The sequence below is a fragment of the Scomber japonicus genome, chromosome 15, assembly GCF_027409825.1.
Source record: "Scomber japonicus isolate fScoJap1 chromosome 15, fScoJap1.pri, whole genome shotgun sequence".
NCBI classification, from domain to species: Eukaryota; Metazoa; Chordata; class Actinopteri; order Scombriformes; family Scombridae; genus Scomber; species Scomber japonicus.
Window position 1 is genome coordinate 17,089,133 of NC_070592.1, and position 15,170 is coordinate 17,104,302.

At 40.6% G+C, this 15,170-nt stretch overlaps 1 protein-coding gene across 1 annotated transcript in view; it reads left to right on the forward strand.

Moving 5' to 3' along the window:
* The window catches only part of runx1t1 (RUNX1 partner transcriptional co-repressor 1), a 52,764-nt gene extending 37,908 nt beyond the window's left edge, over positions 1 to 14,856 (forward strand). The window contains exons 5-11 of the mRNA XM_053334011.1: positions 4,071 to 4,252; positions 7,985 to 8,247; positions 8,987 to 9,075; positions 9,767 to 9,962; positions 11,024 to 11,092; positions 13,462 to 13,652; positions 14,533 to 14,856. Coding sequence (XP_053189986.1) covers positions 4,071 to 4,252; positions 7,985 to 8,247; positions 8,987 to 9,075; positions 9,767 to 9,962; positions 11,024 to 11,092; positions 13,462 to 13,652; positions 14,533 to 14,856 — 1,314 coding nt within the window. The remainder of the gene's footprint in view (positions 1 to 4,070; positions 4,253 to 7,984; positions 8,248 to 8,986; positions 9,076 to 9,766; positions 9,963 to 11,023; positions 11,093 to 13,461; positions 13,653 to 14,532) is intronic.
* Positions 14,857 to 15,170: the final 314 nt, after the last annotated feature.

The following is a 15,170-nucleotide window of genomic DNA, read 5'->3' on the forward strand; positions in this document are numbered from 1 at the left end:
TGCTCTTACTCAATCTGTTTCTCCCTTATAAAAAATTAAACCTAGCATAAGTCATTTCAGTGCTGAGGTTGATCTGCCTCTTTTTAGTTCTCTCTTTTTTATCCAGCAACTTTATACAGAATCTGTCTGTGTAATATTTCAACTGAAAAGAAGGGTTTTTTTTTTTAAGAAACTAACTTAACGTGTGCCGGAAGGGAGCAAATAAGTGTGGTTTTGTGCCTCACTGCATGAACAACGTCCCCTTTCATACGCTCCTTTTCAGCCTCCTCCTCCTGCCTCTCTCAGGCTTGTTTTGTCATCGATTGTTCATCCCGCAAAGCCACATCTTCGGCGAGTATTTCCCATTTTCAGTCATTCGCATGACATTACCAGTGGCAGGAGCCCTCTCTTAAGCACTGATGCCTTTGCTTCAGCCCATTTGTCACAGGTCACCCTGTTTCAGTCACAATAGTGAACCGTATATCTCTTTATTCTAGTCTCAGAGATAAAAATGAAGAGGGATTGTAGCTCCAGGTGAAATAGTCGCCATTTATGTGCATTTGGTCTGTTTGTATCAGATATACACATATTCTAAAAAGTCTGTGGGATTTGGTCTTAAGGCGAGAGTGGTACTGGTGGTATGATTTGTTTTGGTAGTCAAAGATGACAAATGGGACTTGGGTTTATATTGAGGGATGTACTGCCTACTTGCAGTTAAGATCAAGTTATGGGGTCTAGGTGAAGCACAGATCAATATCAGCCCTGTATTGAAAGAGCAGAGACGAGCCTAACATTTAACACAAAGCTCATTTGTTTCTATTACACACCTCTGGAAAGACTCACATTCTCAGTTTCTTTCAACCTGTTTTTCCTCTTTCCCACCTCAATCCTCTTCTGTTTCTCTCTCTACCTCTTCTGTTTGTGGCTGTGTGACAGGTATGAGGGAGGCTAAATGTTATTTATGAAAACAAGACAGTTGGTCCTCCCTGAACACGAGATCATCTCAATTTATTTTGTCTGTGTGCACATGCATGTGTACATTTGCAGATGTGTGCAAGTCTGAACTGACATTCACAAGCCTGTATTATCCACTGAGAGTCTGTGTGGATGTGGGCAATAGAAATTGGTCCCATTAGAACCACCATTAATGGCTGTTAACAACACAAACAGGGACTTTGTGTCCTCCCTCTTTTTTTTTTTACCTACATCCTCCTTTATTCTTAAATTTTCTACCTCCTTCTCTATTTTCATTCAACTTCTTATTCAATCTTCCTTCATATTTTTATCACTTTCCTGTCTCTGTTTATGTGTCATTCTCCATTCATCCATCCATCCTCCTGTGCCTCCTTCCCTTCTCCTCTCCTCGCCAGATGGTTAGTGTATCACTGGGATGGCTGCGGAATCAAAGATGCAACTGTTTTTTCCCCCTCGATCGCTACTTCTCTGCCTCTCTCTCTCCCCAGTCTAATTTTAGTGTCTACCCACTGCGGGGCCTTTAATGCCAGCTACCATATGGTAGCAGAGAGCTGTTGGAGGTGTGGGGGAGCTTTTATAGGTGCGTAGAAGCACAGCTGCAACAATGCGCGTCAGGGCTCAGAGTTTTTCATTACGCTAATGTTAGATCAAGCCGACCCCTTCAATCCCCCCACCCCCACCCAAACCCACTCAACTCCTTTCCCCTTCTCTTAATACTAAACCACAAATTGGTTGGGACTCTTTACTGGAAGGAGGCAATCATAAACCACACAGCGCCAGTGACGTGATATGTTGGCGGGTCGCCCGCCACATGAGACAACAGGCTAACAAAGTAACAATGTTTCTCTGTTTTTAAGTTAAAGGTGTGCTTTTTTTAGGTTTGCTCTTGTCTTAGCTGTCAAGTGTTTTGTTTTTCTTGTGTTGTGCTGAAGTGACAGGAGTGCTGCTAGTGGAAGCCACAAGAATAAACACATTTAACTAAGTAGAGAGAGAGTTGTGATAGGAAATAATTGAAATAGGACAATACAGACAAGCAAAAACTAAGTCACCTAGATTCTCCACCAATGGAAGCTTACACAAAAACAGAAATTTGATGAAGTGCAACATATCCTGAACGTGGCACATTCTGAATTGTTGTTTTGGCACCGTTTGACAAAATGACAGATCCAGTATTTTCACTATAAATCATCCTTGCAGGATTTTAGCTGTGGCTGCTGAAAAACTACTTGAAATTTTCCTTTTATGCAAGTGCAGATGTTGGTTACCGTAACTACACAGAAGCAGAAGCAAATCGCCACACTTTATCATATGAAAAATGATCCAGTCTCTTCAGTGGTCTGCATTTCTTGACTCAGTCTTTTTGTTAATGCATCCCACATCTCCGGCAATTAGAATGACCTCTAATAAATGAAAGATGAGTTCACCAGGGTCAAAGCAATCTATTTAATGCTCTTTTTTCACAGGGTAATTACGATCATAAACTATTAACGGACCATTAACTCGGGCAGGTAAAGTGAAGGCCAGCGCCTGGCATTTCTTTTACTACAGCCAGTTACTGGAGAGGGATATTCATATGATTATGAAACATAAATACTCCTTAAAAACTCATAGCTGTGTTTTGCAAGTATTATTTTTTTATGCAGTTGGCAAAGACAAGATCGAATGGTCAAAGAAATAGAAGCAAATCCAACAGCCAATGGAGGAAAGGAGGGAGAAAAGGATAGAGTGAATAAAAGCCTATAACATGAAGAAGATTATTCTGTAAGAATGGGAAACAATAAGTAAAGAAAATGCAAAGCGATAGACTTAGACAGAGATTAAGATGAGGACAAAACAAAGATTAAAACACTAAAAACTTACAAAGATGGCCCCTCCAAAGGCTCCTGTGATGTACCTTGCCAAAATAGACCCCTTTCTCATTCTGAACCTCACTGATGCAACACTTTCATCTTCTTGCTTAAAAATGCACCCCATCAGATGTCTTTGAAGTCGATGCTCATACCTGCATGACCCTGTAACTCCGCACAAGAAAGCAGACCCCCTTGTTATGTCAAAGAGATTCAAAATAGCTACTGTTTCTTTGAAAAATGAATGTATATGCCAAAGAGAAAGTCTTTTGGGTGTTAATGCACTCTGGGGTTACAGGAAGTGGCAGTGGTTCAGTGGTAATGAGCAAACACAAGAGAAAGTGGATCTCTCGTTACCTCAAATTGATGTTTTTGGAATTCTAAGGCAGTAAGAAGAAACTTTAATCATAACATTACATTTGTATTTTTTGAGTTTGAGGCTTTCTGTTCTCTCTGAAGGGTAGTAGCTGTTTATGTTTTCTATAAATGCCTAAATTGACTGTGATTACCTTTAAAGTGGTATCTCATTGACAATTTGTCTGACAATGATTTGATGATGACAATAGCAAATATTTTGATGGTTCTGGTGGGGACTCCCTAAAAATATAAAGAATATCCAACACTTCCTCTACTATGTGCAGGTCATTATTAACAGTCCAATTAGCAACTTGAGCCAGTCCAGATGACATTTTGGCTAATCTCTATAAACAGTTAATAAAAAGCTAAATCTTTTTCAGATGAAAGCCAATGGGTTCCAGGATTGCTTTTCGGGCAATTTTCTCTGCTGGCTCTGCACACTACTGTTTACCTGCATACATCCACAGTCTGCTCAAACCTGATTGGTTAATACTACTTGGACTACAAATGGAAACAGAATGGTTTTGGTACCAAAATCTTGTCCCATGGCTTACATATTCTGCATTCATATGCAGATATTTATAGTGGTTACATTTGAAGTGACACAACTGCTTTTGAATTTTAGGTATTTTTCGCAGTTTCCACTACAAGATGTTTGACACATTTTAATATAAACAGCTCAGCTCAGAATCTGACAGATTATTGTTACTGTTTCCCAAATTAGCAAAAAAGCTAAAAGCCTCTTAGAAAGAGGAGTGAGTGACTAAGCAAGTGACTTGCTTATGGTTTTGCAGGCAAAAAGGTAGATGAAATATTTATATTCTTGCTTTTCTTCCCAGGATACAACAAATGGATGTCAGTATTTTCTATAGAACACATTTGTCATATTTCATTTACTGTTTTCATCTGTAGGCCAACCTGCCGCTCCTTCAGAGGGAGCTCCTTCACTGTGCAAGGCTGGCGAAGCAGAACCCAGCACAATACCTGGCCCAGCACGAGCAGCTGCTCCTGGACACCAGCACCACCTCCCCAGTAGACTCCTCTGAACTCCTGCTGGATGTCAACGAAAACGGCAAGAGAAGGACACCAGACAGGTATATGAATCAGAAAATTTGGATTTTGATATTTTGTGAGTCTAAAATTGGGATTGGATCATTACATGATTACGGGGCGGGAATGTTGACCTTATGCAACTACCAGCTCCAAACATTAAAGCAGCTGATGCTTTTTACTCCTCTATTATTTGAACTCATGCATTAATCCCTTTGTGTCTACCGGCATCCCACTGAACCCATACATTACTACACAGACACAAGCTGAGCCAATGTAAGGCAATAGTATGATGTGTTAATATATGTATGGGGGAAGTGCGCCACCAGATCTTGTGATGTGCTCCACTGGACATCTCAGCTCCTGGCTCTTGCTCTTAATGGGCCAGAACTGAGGAGAGAACCCAATATGAAAAATTGACCTGGCTACACACACACACACACACACACACACATATGCACACACACATACACACACACACACACACACACACACACACACACACACAAACACATACACATACACATCCTGAAAATAGAAAATAAGAAGGAAGACAGCTGTGCCTTAAAGAAAAGTGTTGGTGAATGTGTATGAGTATTTCTGCTGTGTATGTTTTTGATATGTGGGTTATCATTTACTTCTATGCTTGATTAGGTGTGTAAGTAATACACAGTATGACCCCGAGTGTGTGTGCGCCTCTCTCTCTCTCTCTCTCTCTCTGCATCAGCACAACTCTCCCCACCACAGCCAGCCAAATCATTACATCCATTTGTTGTCACAGACTTCGGTAATGACTCAATGTTCCCTGCTCTAATGGACAAGTACTGAGACGTGCTGTCCATGAACACACAGTGAGGTAAAAAGGCTGTAGACCACTTTCCAACAGTCTTAGCCCAATTCAGCAGAAACAGAAACAAGAATGAAACCCATCCAGGCCGACAGCAAGCGCGTACGCAGGTTTAAGACTGTGGCTGATTCCCAGCCCAATAAAATACATTTTAAATGGTAGAACAGGAGTAGATATTCACAAGATTTTTTACTTAATGGAAAAAGGTTTGTGAACATTTGTATTTGAGCTTTGTTGTAAGTCTATGCCTGTTCTTTAAGTACAATGTGGTCTTTTGAAATAAAGAGTAATTCCTGGGGGTCTGAAATTTTTAATACAGGCAAAGGAGGGTGGAAAATGTACTTTCTATATTTGCTGAGAGACAAAAATGCTGAATGCAATATTAATAAATCTCACCTCTCTTTTCCCCCATCAGATAGGCAGACTTTTTCTGTAATACCTGCATATTTGCAGGTTGTCTGGTGCATAGGGGAGTGAGCTTAGGGGAAAAGGTGTGTGTGTGTGTGTGTGTGTGTGTGTGTGTGTGTGCGTGTGCGTGTGCGTGTGTGCATGTGTGTAAATGTGAGTGAGAGGGAGAGAATATGGGGAGAGAAAGAAAAAATAAGTAGGAATCTGTATTCAATGAGAAAATGTGTGTATGTGTGTGTGTGTGTGTGTGTGTGTACACGATCCTCTGTCTAGTGTGAAAGCGTGAGGATGGTTCATGAATGTGCACCTCTGCATGTCTCTCCCTGTGTGTGTGTGTGTGTGTGTGTGCATGCGTGCGTGCGTGCGTGTCTGTGTGTGGGTGTGTGTGTGTGTGCATGTGCGTGTGTCTAGGGAGATGGGGTGATAACACATACAGATGAGGCACCTATACGGCTGGCTAAGCACCTCTTGTTTCTGCTTACCTCTGCTCTGTATTTCCACTTATTGGGGCCCTATGTTAGAATATTGGAATTTGAATGGGAATCCTTAATCACAAACAACAATATGCTATCAGTTGGTCCAGATTAATCCCAGGGTTTGCAGGAGCCAGACCAGGAATATCACAGTACAAAAGTAGTGGTAGTGATCCCGCAAATTCTCTTATGAAAGCCAATATTCAAATAATAGCCAGAGGTGCAAAATTACCAATACCGTCACTATAATGGCTTGCATGGCAAATATAGCATCATTCAGCATATTTTTGTTACATGCAACAACAACAACATGCAACACATCATATTCAAAACTCAAAACTGTTTCCCTTGCTTAAAATGTATTCTCTCTCACTAATTGATTAGTACAGTTTTCCAAAGAAATGCAAGTTGACCCCTGATTTTTACTGTGGAAAAGAAGAAGAAATGTGATAAATCAGAAAGGGGGAACAAAACACAAAAACAAGGAAATAGAGAGGCTTTTTACTAAAAATGTAAAAAGCCTCAATCAAATTGACTTATAAAGCAAAATAAATTATAAATAATATATTGGCCTCACTTAACAGCCAGTCTCAAATAAAGACCTGCTTCTTTTCTCAGTTAAGAGGGAAAAAAATAAAGAGTTGCCATCCACTCTTTGAGAAATTACAGTGTTTGTATACAAATGTTCTTCATCATGAGATGCTGCGCAGCTACGTTGTTATCACATTAACAAAGAGAGGATGTGGACTCAGTTTCTAAAATGTTAAAATAGCGTGTGTGTGTTTCTAATGGCAGAGCAGGTCTCCAGACAACGTTCAAATCATTCAGTATTTATGTTTGCATCTATATGTGAATAAAAATGTATGAAAATGTGAGGGCATAGGCTGGAATGTGGATACAAATTGGCCATATATGTATCTACAGTTGGTAAATTACAGAATGTGTGCACACATCAGTGCATTGTATAGGTGACTGTGAACATGTGTGCATGTGTGCACTCCAGTGCCTGTAGATATAAACATTGTTGCAGCAGGAAGGCTGGGGAGGTAAGAGTGTGTTTTGGGGCGGGGGGGCAAGAATAGATGGATGAGTCGAGGGAGGCAGGGAGAGACGGACGGATGGAGGGAAAGAGCATATGGAGAGCTGTGGATGAGCATTAGGAGCCCATAAAAACAGCTCATTAAGAAGTTCAATCTGTTCATCGGAAAGAGAGATGGGGAGGAGGGGGTGAGAGAGAGACAGAGACAGAGATAGAGAGAGGAAACTGAAGAAGGGGGAGATTGGCAAGATTTAACTGTGAACTGACAAAGCTGAGAACACACACACAGAGACACACATGTGCAAGCATGCACACACACAGACACACCTGGTTACATTAATCTTCAGAAGCAGGCTAACAAAAATCCACATGATCCCCTGGAAGCTACTTGTGTGAGCACTGTGTGTGTGTGTCAGTAATTTGTGTGAACATGCATGCTCAAGCTATACTGTATGTGTGCATGGATATTTTTACAATGAAAGAATTTCAAGATGATTCCCAGAAAAAACAGCCTTTCAGTTCCTTTGTCTATTAGCAGGTCAACTCAAGCATTTACCACATGAAAGGGGAGAACTGTTGTTGTGATGATATATTCAAGTTAAGACTTCCAAAAAATGAACTTTGACATTGCCATCAAAGTGATTCTAGCATGTGTCCTCTCTCCTTTCACCTTCACTTATTTCCTTGTCCTCTTTTCCTGATCCACTCGTGACTCACCAGGCCTTTTGTTAGCTGCTGAGCTGTTAAGGTAACAAGAACGTGGCCCAGTCTGGTAAAAACACTGCAAAACAAAACAAATTTAGATGAGTGGCCTGAACTCACCAAAATAAAAATGCAGGAAGTGTGAAATAGTTCACCTTTCATAATGTATTGTCATTTGGGATCCTTGCAAAAGAGGTCATTTCCATTAAAAACAAATGAAAACCTCATTGGAAGAAGAACGTATAAACATACAGTGTTAGATGTAGTGACAATGAACTCATAACTCAAAACTCTCTGTCTCCACCAGAACCAAAGAGAACGGCTTCGAGCGAGATGGTGCCCTGCACCCAGATGTTCACCCCAGTAAGCGGCCCTGCACCATAAGTCCCGCACAGCGCTTCAGCCCGTCCAATGGGCTCTCCTACCAACCCAACGGCCTGTCTCACCCGGGCCCACTCCCTCCACAGCACTACAGGCTGGATGATATGGCCATCGCCCATCACTACCGGGACACCTACAGACACCCTGCCTCCAATCATCGGGAGATCCGTGAGAGGCCCAGACCCATTGGTGAGGACACAGGGGATATATATGGGCATGGGTGTGTGCATACATTTGGATACTGACACACAAACCAATTCCACTAAATGGCGTACTGTCAGAGCTTTTACTCTGTAGTAGTACCAAGAGAAACATCAAGAGGATTTCATACGAAAAGTAAACAGTTACAAAAGTTACATCATTTTTACATCACTTCTCAGGCTTCTCAGCTCTTTATATACCGCTAAGATCAGTAATTTTAATAATAATGATCATCAAACAGTGTCAACTTCAGCGTGGTGGATGCTTGTTGGTACAGCAAGTTGACAGACAGTCTTTCAGAGCACATCCAACCATCCTGCTGCCCCAGAGAGCACAAACCAAAGTTGAGACCTCAGGACTAAGCTGTGATGAAGCTGTATAATGACGACTTTGCTCTGTTCTAAAAATAGGAGAGACATTTACCATGTCTCGCCATGTGATGGATGTGTATTGGACCAGAAGCTCAGTCATTTGAGTCCTGCCCTCAGAATGGGAGAGCGCAAAGAAAAGGGAGGGGGACTGAGGAGGAGAAAGGAAAGGATGTAGATAGAGTGTCAAACAAAGACCACATGAAGGATAGATGATGGGAGCGTAAGGGAGTGATGGAGTAATATTACATTGATCCTTTTTGTCATACTGACTTGCCCTTTGTTTATCTTTCTATCTCTCTGTCTATCTATCTTGTGTATCTGTTTTTCTTTCTTCCACTCCCTCTTTCTTTCACTAGGCATGCATGCGGGGACCAGGCAGGAAGAAGTGATTGACCACAGGCTGACAGACAGAGAGTGGGCTGAGGAGTGGAAGCACCTTGACCATGTAAGAAAAGTAATAACATTTTTATATTACTATACCCTACAGTTCTGTCAGTAAATAACAGAGATTAGATGGATTTTAATTTTAGTCATATTAAATTGTAATATCTAAATTATTTATTGTACTAAAAATAAATCTTACAACAAAGTTTTATTCATCTCGGTATACTTTTTTTTTTGTAGACCTAAAAATGTGTGAAATTAATCAGCAGCTTGCACATTCGCCTGAAAATACAATGTAAATACTACATCAATTGTGTGTGTGTGTGTGTGTGTGTACTTAGCCTCTGTTTTGTTCATCTAGATGAATGAGTAGAGATGACATTTTAAGGAATTAACTATTACTAAAATAAAATTGGCTTTATTTGTCCCTTCAAACATACACTCCTAATCTAGTGTCAGATTTGTGATTTGCTATTTCACCTAATTGAATTTGGTATGCAGTGAAGATCAAAAACTCCCTCAAAATCATGTAATGTGAATACAAATATATGTTTGATTGAAATGATGAAGTCAGAGGCACTAGCATCGTCCACGATAGGTGCGACTTGACATACCTGATCAAAATTTCTATGTGTTTGATTATGAAAGTCCATCCCCTCCCTCCACTACTACACCCTTGCTGATTTTAATTTATCAATCTATCAATGTCTATGTGTAAACTCAGCGCCTTGTACGCTCCCTGTCTCCTTCAGCTGCTGAACTGTATCATGGACATGGTGGAGAAGACAAGGCGCTCGCTGACGGTACTGCGGCGGTGCCAGGAGGCTGATCGCGAGGAGCTCAACTATTGGATCCGACGATACAGTGACGCTGAAGAGCTGAAAAAAGGTGCTGCTAGTGGGCAGTCAAGGCAACAGAGTCCCGCAGCACAGGACAATGCAACACCAGGTAGGGTATAATGCATATTATATATAATACATATGATCTAAAGGTGCCTATCAATAAATAAACAAAACTATAAGAAACAAAATAGAATAAAGTGAGGTAGTGCAGTTCAAGTTAAGTAAGGTATGCAATTCTAAATAAGTGGGTTTTTAGCCTCGATTTGAAGAGAGGAAGAGAGTCCAGGTTCCTGATGTCTGGAGGAAGTGAGTTCCAGAGTCGGGGGCAGAGTGGCTGAAAGCCCTGCCAAGGAGTGTGTGTGAGATACTGATGGAGATGAGTCTGGATACTGTGAAAGATAGTGTCGAAGGCTGCACTTCGATCAAAGAGGATGACTATAGTGAATAAACCAGAGTCGGCTGCCAGGAGGAGGTCGTTACTGATTTTGATTAGTGTAGACTCAGTGCTATGGAGGGGGCAGACTGGAATTGTTTGTACAGGTTGTTCAGGGTTAAATTTTAGAGACACTCTGTGTGTGTACAAGACTGCTAAAAGGTCGTGATCCTGTAATTTTTCAGCTTTGTCAAACTTAGTAAACACTTTCATTTCAAGCCCTTCCAAGACAATTGTGATATCCACTACTTTTAGTCTTTCTTGGTGATTTTATATTGAGCATCTGTCGACCATTGTTTGAAATATTATTTCCAACTACTTTCTTAATTCTATTCACATTACATTTTTGCAAATTGCAAATGCAATCTGTAATTTTTCAACCCTACAATGAATCAATACAATGAAAGTGATGGTATTTCACAGTGTCTAAAAAGGTCTAAAAAGTTTAAAAGGGCAGTTATTGAAATTGGACTCCCCAAGGGGTTAATTCTTTGCCTCTATCTACATATCATGTAGAAATAAACATATGTTATTATAATTATACTGGTGACCTGTTGTACATTTGGAAACCTAAGCCATGTTAAATCACTTATTTATTGCATCAGTGCCAATTAAATGGAATGTTTTACTTTATTTTCCTGAACCATTTTGAAGAATCATCAGAGAAACCAACAGCTTATACAACATGTTGACATTTATCTGACTGTTAAAGCTTTGTCTTTGCGTTTCCCCAGAAATTCACAGGGAGTTGCTGCACCGGCCTGTGTCTGGCTACGTCCCAGAAGAGATCTGGAAGAAAGCTGGTGAGCAGCACCTGCATGCCTGCCATCTTCACACACACACCCACACACAAGCGCATACATTCTCATGATCTCTCCAGAGTTTTTTAAGACGTCTTTTTCACCCAGATGACTCATGACTGAGAGTGGATGAGAATCACTCATTTAAACCACATTCTCCCTCTTATTCCAGTGTAGCCTACTGTCTGCATCCCTATTTTTTTTAGACTTGAATTAATGTGTCATATTTGATACAGCAGGAAGTTTTAAAAAATAAGAGTGTCAGCACAACACTGTGCACACTCCAAATATGATGTCAGATCGTAAAATGATTTGATTGCACCAGTCAAGTAAGGGACATAAGTAGCTTTTACAGCTGCTTCAGTGGTTCTGCTGTTAAAAGTACAGTAGCAACATTTGATATCTTTGCTTTCGGCTCTTTTACAATCCCCTTAGTGACTGACATTGCAGCTATTCCATTTGACAAAACTGTGGTAAAATTGTCATAGAACCAGTTAAGATCAAGTATTGAAACTAATTTGCTGCTTTAACAGTTTTTATTAGCTGCCGTTATATTTTTTTAGTATACACACACAAAATTCTTTAAACTCATGAGCACAACTATAATCACCATTATCGCTGCCCTGAAAACCAAAAGAATTTTCCATTGAGGGTTCAGTGCTTGAGGAATCCACTTTGTATTCACCGTCAGTAATACAGTAGCTATATCTGCTTTTTAAACCCCTCGGAGAAAAGAAATGGTCCCCTTGCTTGACCAAGCATGATGTGTGAGATACTCAGAACAAGTAATATGCATTTAAATTGAATTGAGTATCACCATTGGGACACTGCCTGCTCTCCAGTATTCTCCTCCCCGCACCAGCTTTGATCGATCTTCCATCTGAGACATTTGGTGTGTAATCACAATTCCATGCACAAGGCATGTATCACATGGCACCAGGGCGATTTCCATGACTTCAACAGCACAGTAGGTTAAAGACAAAACCACCCTGGTTTAAAAATTTAGCTCAATTACAACAGAGAGTGTATGTCTCTGTCTTTAGGAATGCACAAATTCTGTCTGACATTGAAAACACAATTTTACATTTATAATATAAGTGTAATGTGTACAAGGGAAGTGAAATAAAATGAAGCATATTTTCCAAACATAAAGATGTATTTATCTTTTGTCTGTAGGATGCATAGTGCCAGCTATTATGCATTCTTCTCCATATATCCATTATCCTTTTCACTTCAGTCGCATATATTCTGGCTGAGGAGAGACTGATTTAAATGTGACCCAGGGAGGATTGCAAAATAGGATTTTTAACACAATGGAGTGCGGCGGTGAATACATCTGTTTGAAATGGGCAAAATGTTTACAGTTGGTGATAAATATTCAAGCACCTTGCACGGTGTCCTACCAGTTTCCCACTTCCCCCTCACCGCGTGGGCCTCTGGGATCACAATGGAAATGCATAATTTAAATATAAATTGCCTGATTTGCATACACAATTAGTCAAGTTACAGGCTTGATGGGAGCAAACAAAAAACCCTCCTTTTGCTTTGACGTTCGGTTGGAATTCCACTGCTTAACACCCGCATGGCAAGGTTATTCATTCCACAAAACAAGTGTAAAATAACAAATTTCAAAAGCACATTTTCTGAGTGATTACCTGGGATTAATTGGCTCACACAGTTGTCTCGAAGATATTTTTTTAAATGAAAAGGAAAATAGATATTTAGTTTGCTCATCTTCAAATAAGATCATTTCAACTTTGTAAAATAAAAACATCACACATTGACCCATTAGAGGATCTTACTAATTAAACATGCCACAGTCACTATCAAAAGAATGGGTTTCACAGATATGATGGGCTGATACATCTTTCTTCCTGAACACTTGAATAACTTAATGAAAGCAACTTGTCATGTGTTAAAGTCTTGTGTTAATGTACCAAGAATGCTATCTTTACAACATTTTGATTTGATGTGTCTGTTTTCTTTGCCATGTGAAATAATTCTCATTATCTCCAGAACTAGAAATAATGTTTTCTTAGCTTGTGAAAATAAATCTTGTCACATGAATTTATTTATTAATTTTGTTTTTCTTTCAGACAATAAAAGTTTAAAGTGTTTAGAATGACAACTGCGTATGATATGGTAGTTTAAAAATAATAGGGGGTTTTCTGAGACATCTTTCCCATTGTATTAAACAGAAAGATGTCTACTAGAATCCATACTAAATTTTCTCTATATAGTAAAAAGTGAAAACATGAAGGAATGTACCAGTATTGTTTATGAAAATAACCCCCAAAAGCCAGGATAACATATTGCGAACTATATTGCAGGTACGGGAGGCTTGACTTCCTCTGTCTCCACACTCTTTCCAGAAGAGGCAGTAAATGAGGTGAAGCGACAGGCCATGTCAGAGCTGCAGAAAGCTGTGTCAGAAGCAGAGCGTAAAGCTCACGAGATGATCAGCAGTGAACGGGCCAAGATGGAGCGTACAGTAGCTGAGGCTAAGCGGCAGGCAGCTGAGGACGCGCTCTCCATAATCAACCAACAGGAGGACTCCAGCGAGGTAGGAGAATAGAAACACACGTCCTCATATTGTATGGTAGTGAAGATATTGTTTCCTTTCTTTGTTGTTACTCTTGGCGCCAGCTGTTCTAGTGATTACCAAATTAGAAGGATGATAAGATCTTCTCTTTCAAAGAATGTGGTCCCGTAAGTAGAAGTTACATTACAGTCAGGAGATAGTGAGAGGGAGAGCAAAATAAAGCAAAGCCAGTTCAATCAAGTATCTAATAGCCTTGCTTTCCTTTTTCCTCTACTTTTCCGACATAGTAGCCACCATGTTTAGAAACATGTTACCAATTCAGCTGAGTGGAATAAAGGGAAGGAGCTTCCATTTGCTAATCACCATTGGAGACCTTGGTGTTTAATCAGTTAAGTGAAAGGGAAATATGGCTCACATCTGACATTAATTGCAGGGGTGATGTTTATGAGAGAAAAACACCCCAGAGGAGAACTTTCAAAAGCTGTTTGTAACCTTGTTCTCCTGTTTCCTGTAGATATGCAGCCTCCCTGACATGCTCTCCCTGCGGTTTCCAAGATATATAAGAAGCCCAGAGTGTAATGAAAGATGGGTTCTTGATCTGTCTCTTTTCAGCTTAAGAGTTATAAAAGCAAAGGCTTGTTCAGTTAGTGTGCAGACTGGTGCACTGATATCTGTCGCTAATCAACATGCTGTTTTCGATACATTAGTTCTCTGTTTAATGCAGTCATCAAATACATGATTATCTTTTGTGTCAATAGACATAAAATAAAAGGTTTAAACAGTTTAACAATTATCAGAAGTTCATCAGCTAAACTGGCAAATTGTCAATCTGATTGTGAATCCTGCTGCTGCGTTATTTAACTTTGTTATTAATTTAACTTTATCTCTTTCTGTCTGTCAGAGCTGCTGGAACTGTGGTCGCAAGGCCAGTGAGACATGCAGCGGCTGTAATACGGCACGCTACTGCGGCTCCTTTTGCCAGCATAAGGACTGGGAGAAGCACCACCATGTCTGTGGTCAGACCCTTCAGGCCCAGCAGCAGCAGCAGGCCAACCAGCAGCAGGGAGGCGTCCCAGGGTCAGAGACCCCTGCTCCCATCAGCTCCTCCGCCTGCACCCCGAGCAGTGGGACTGGTAGTCCGGCTGCTACCCCGCCTGCTGCTACCCCTCGCTCATCCACCCCAAGCACCCCATCCTCCTCTGCGCTGGATGGCACACCACGCTAGGGGACTAACACGGAGGATGAGGGCGAAGGCCTCCGGGGCGTAACAGCCAGCCCTCAATCCCACACACAGCATGACTGTCTACATTGCCTTGCAAAGATACTAAGCTAACGTGGCTAACAGAAAGAGATGGCAATGCTTCTGTCTATCTTGCAGCGTAGTCATAGAAAAAGGAGGAGGAGGTCCATAATCAGGTCATATTGACTTGCCATGACTTTAAAGAAACACAAAGATATTCTTTGTTTTGAATGAATGAATTTAAATATTGACATCCTTTTATCGTTACACTTGCTATATTTGTTGTCTGTTTGTCGTTG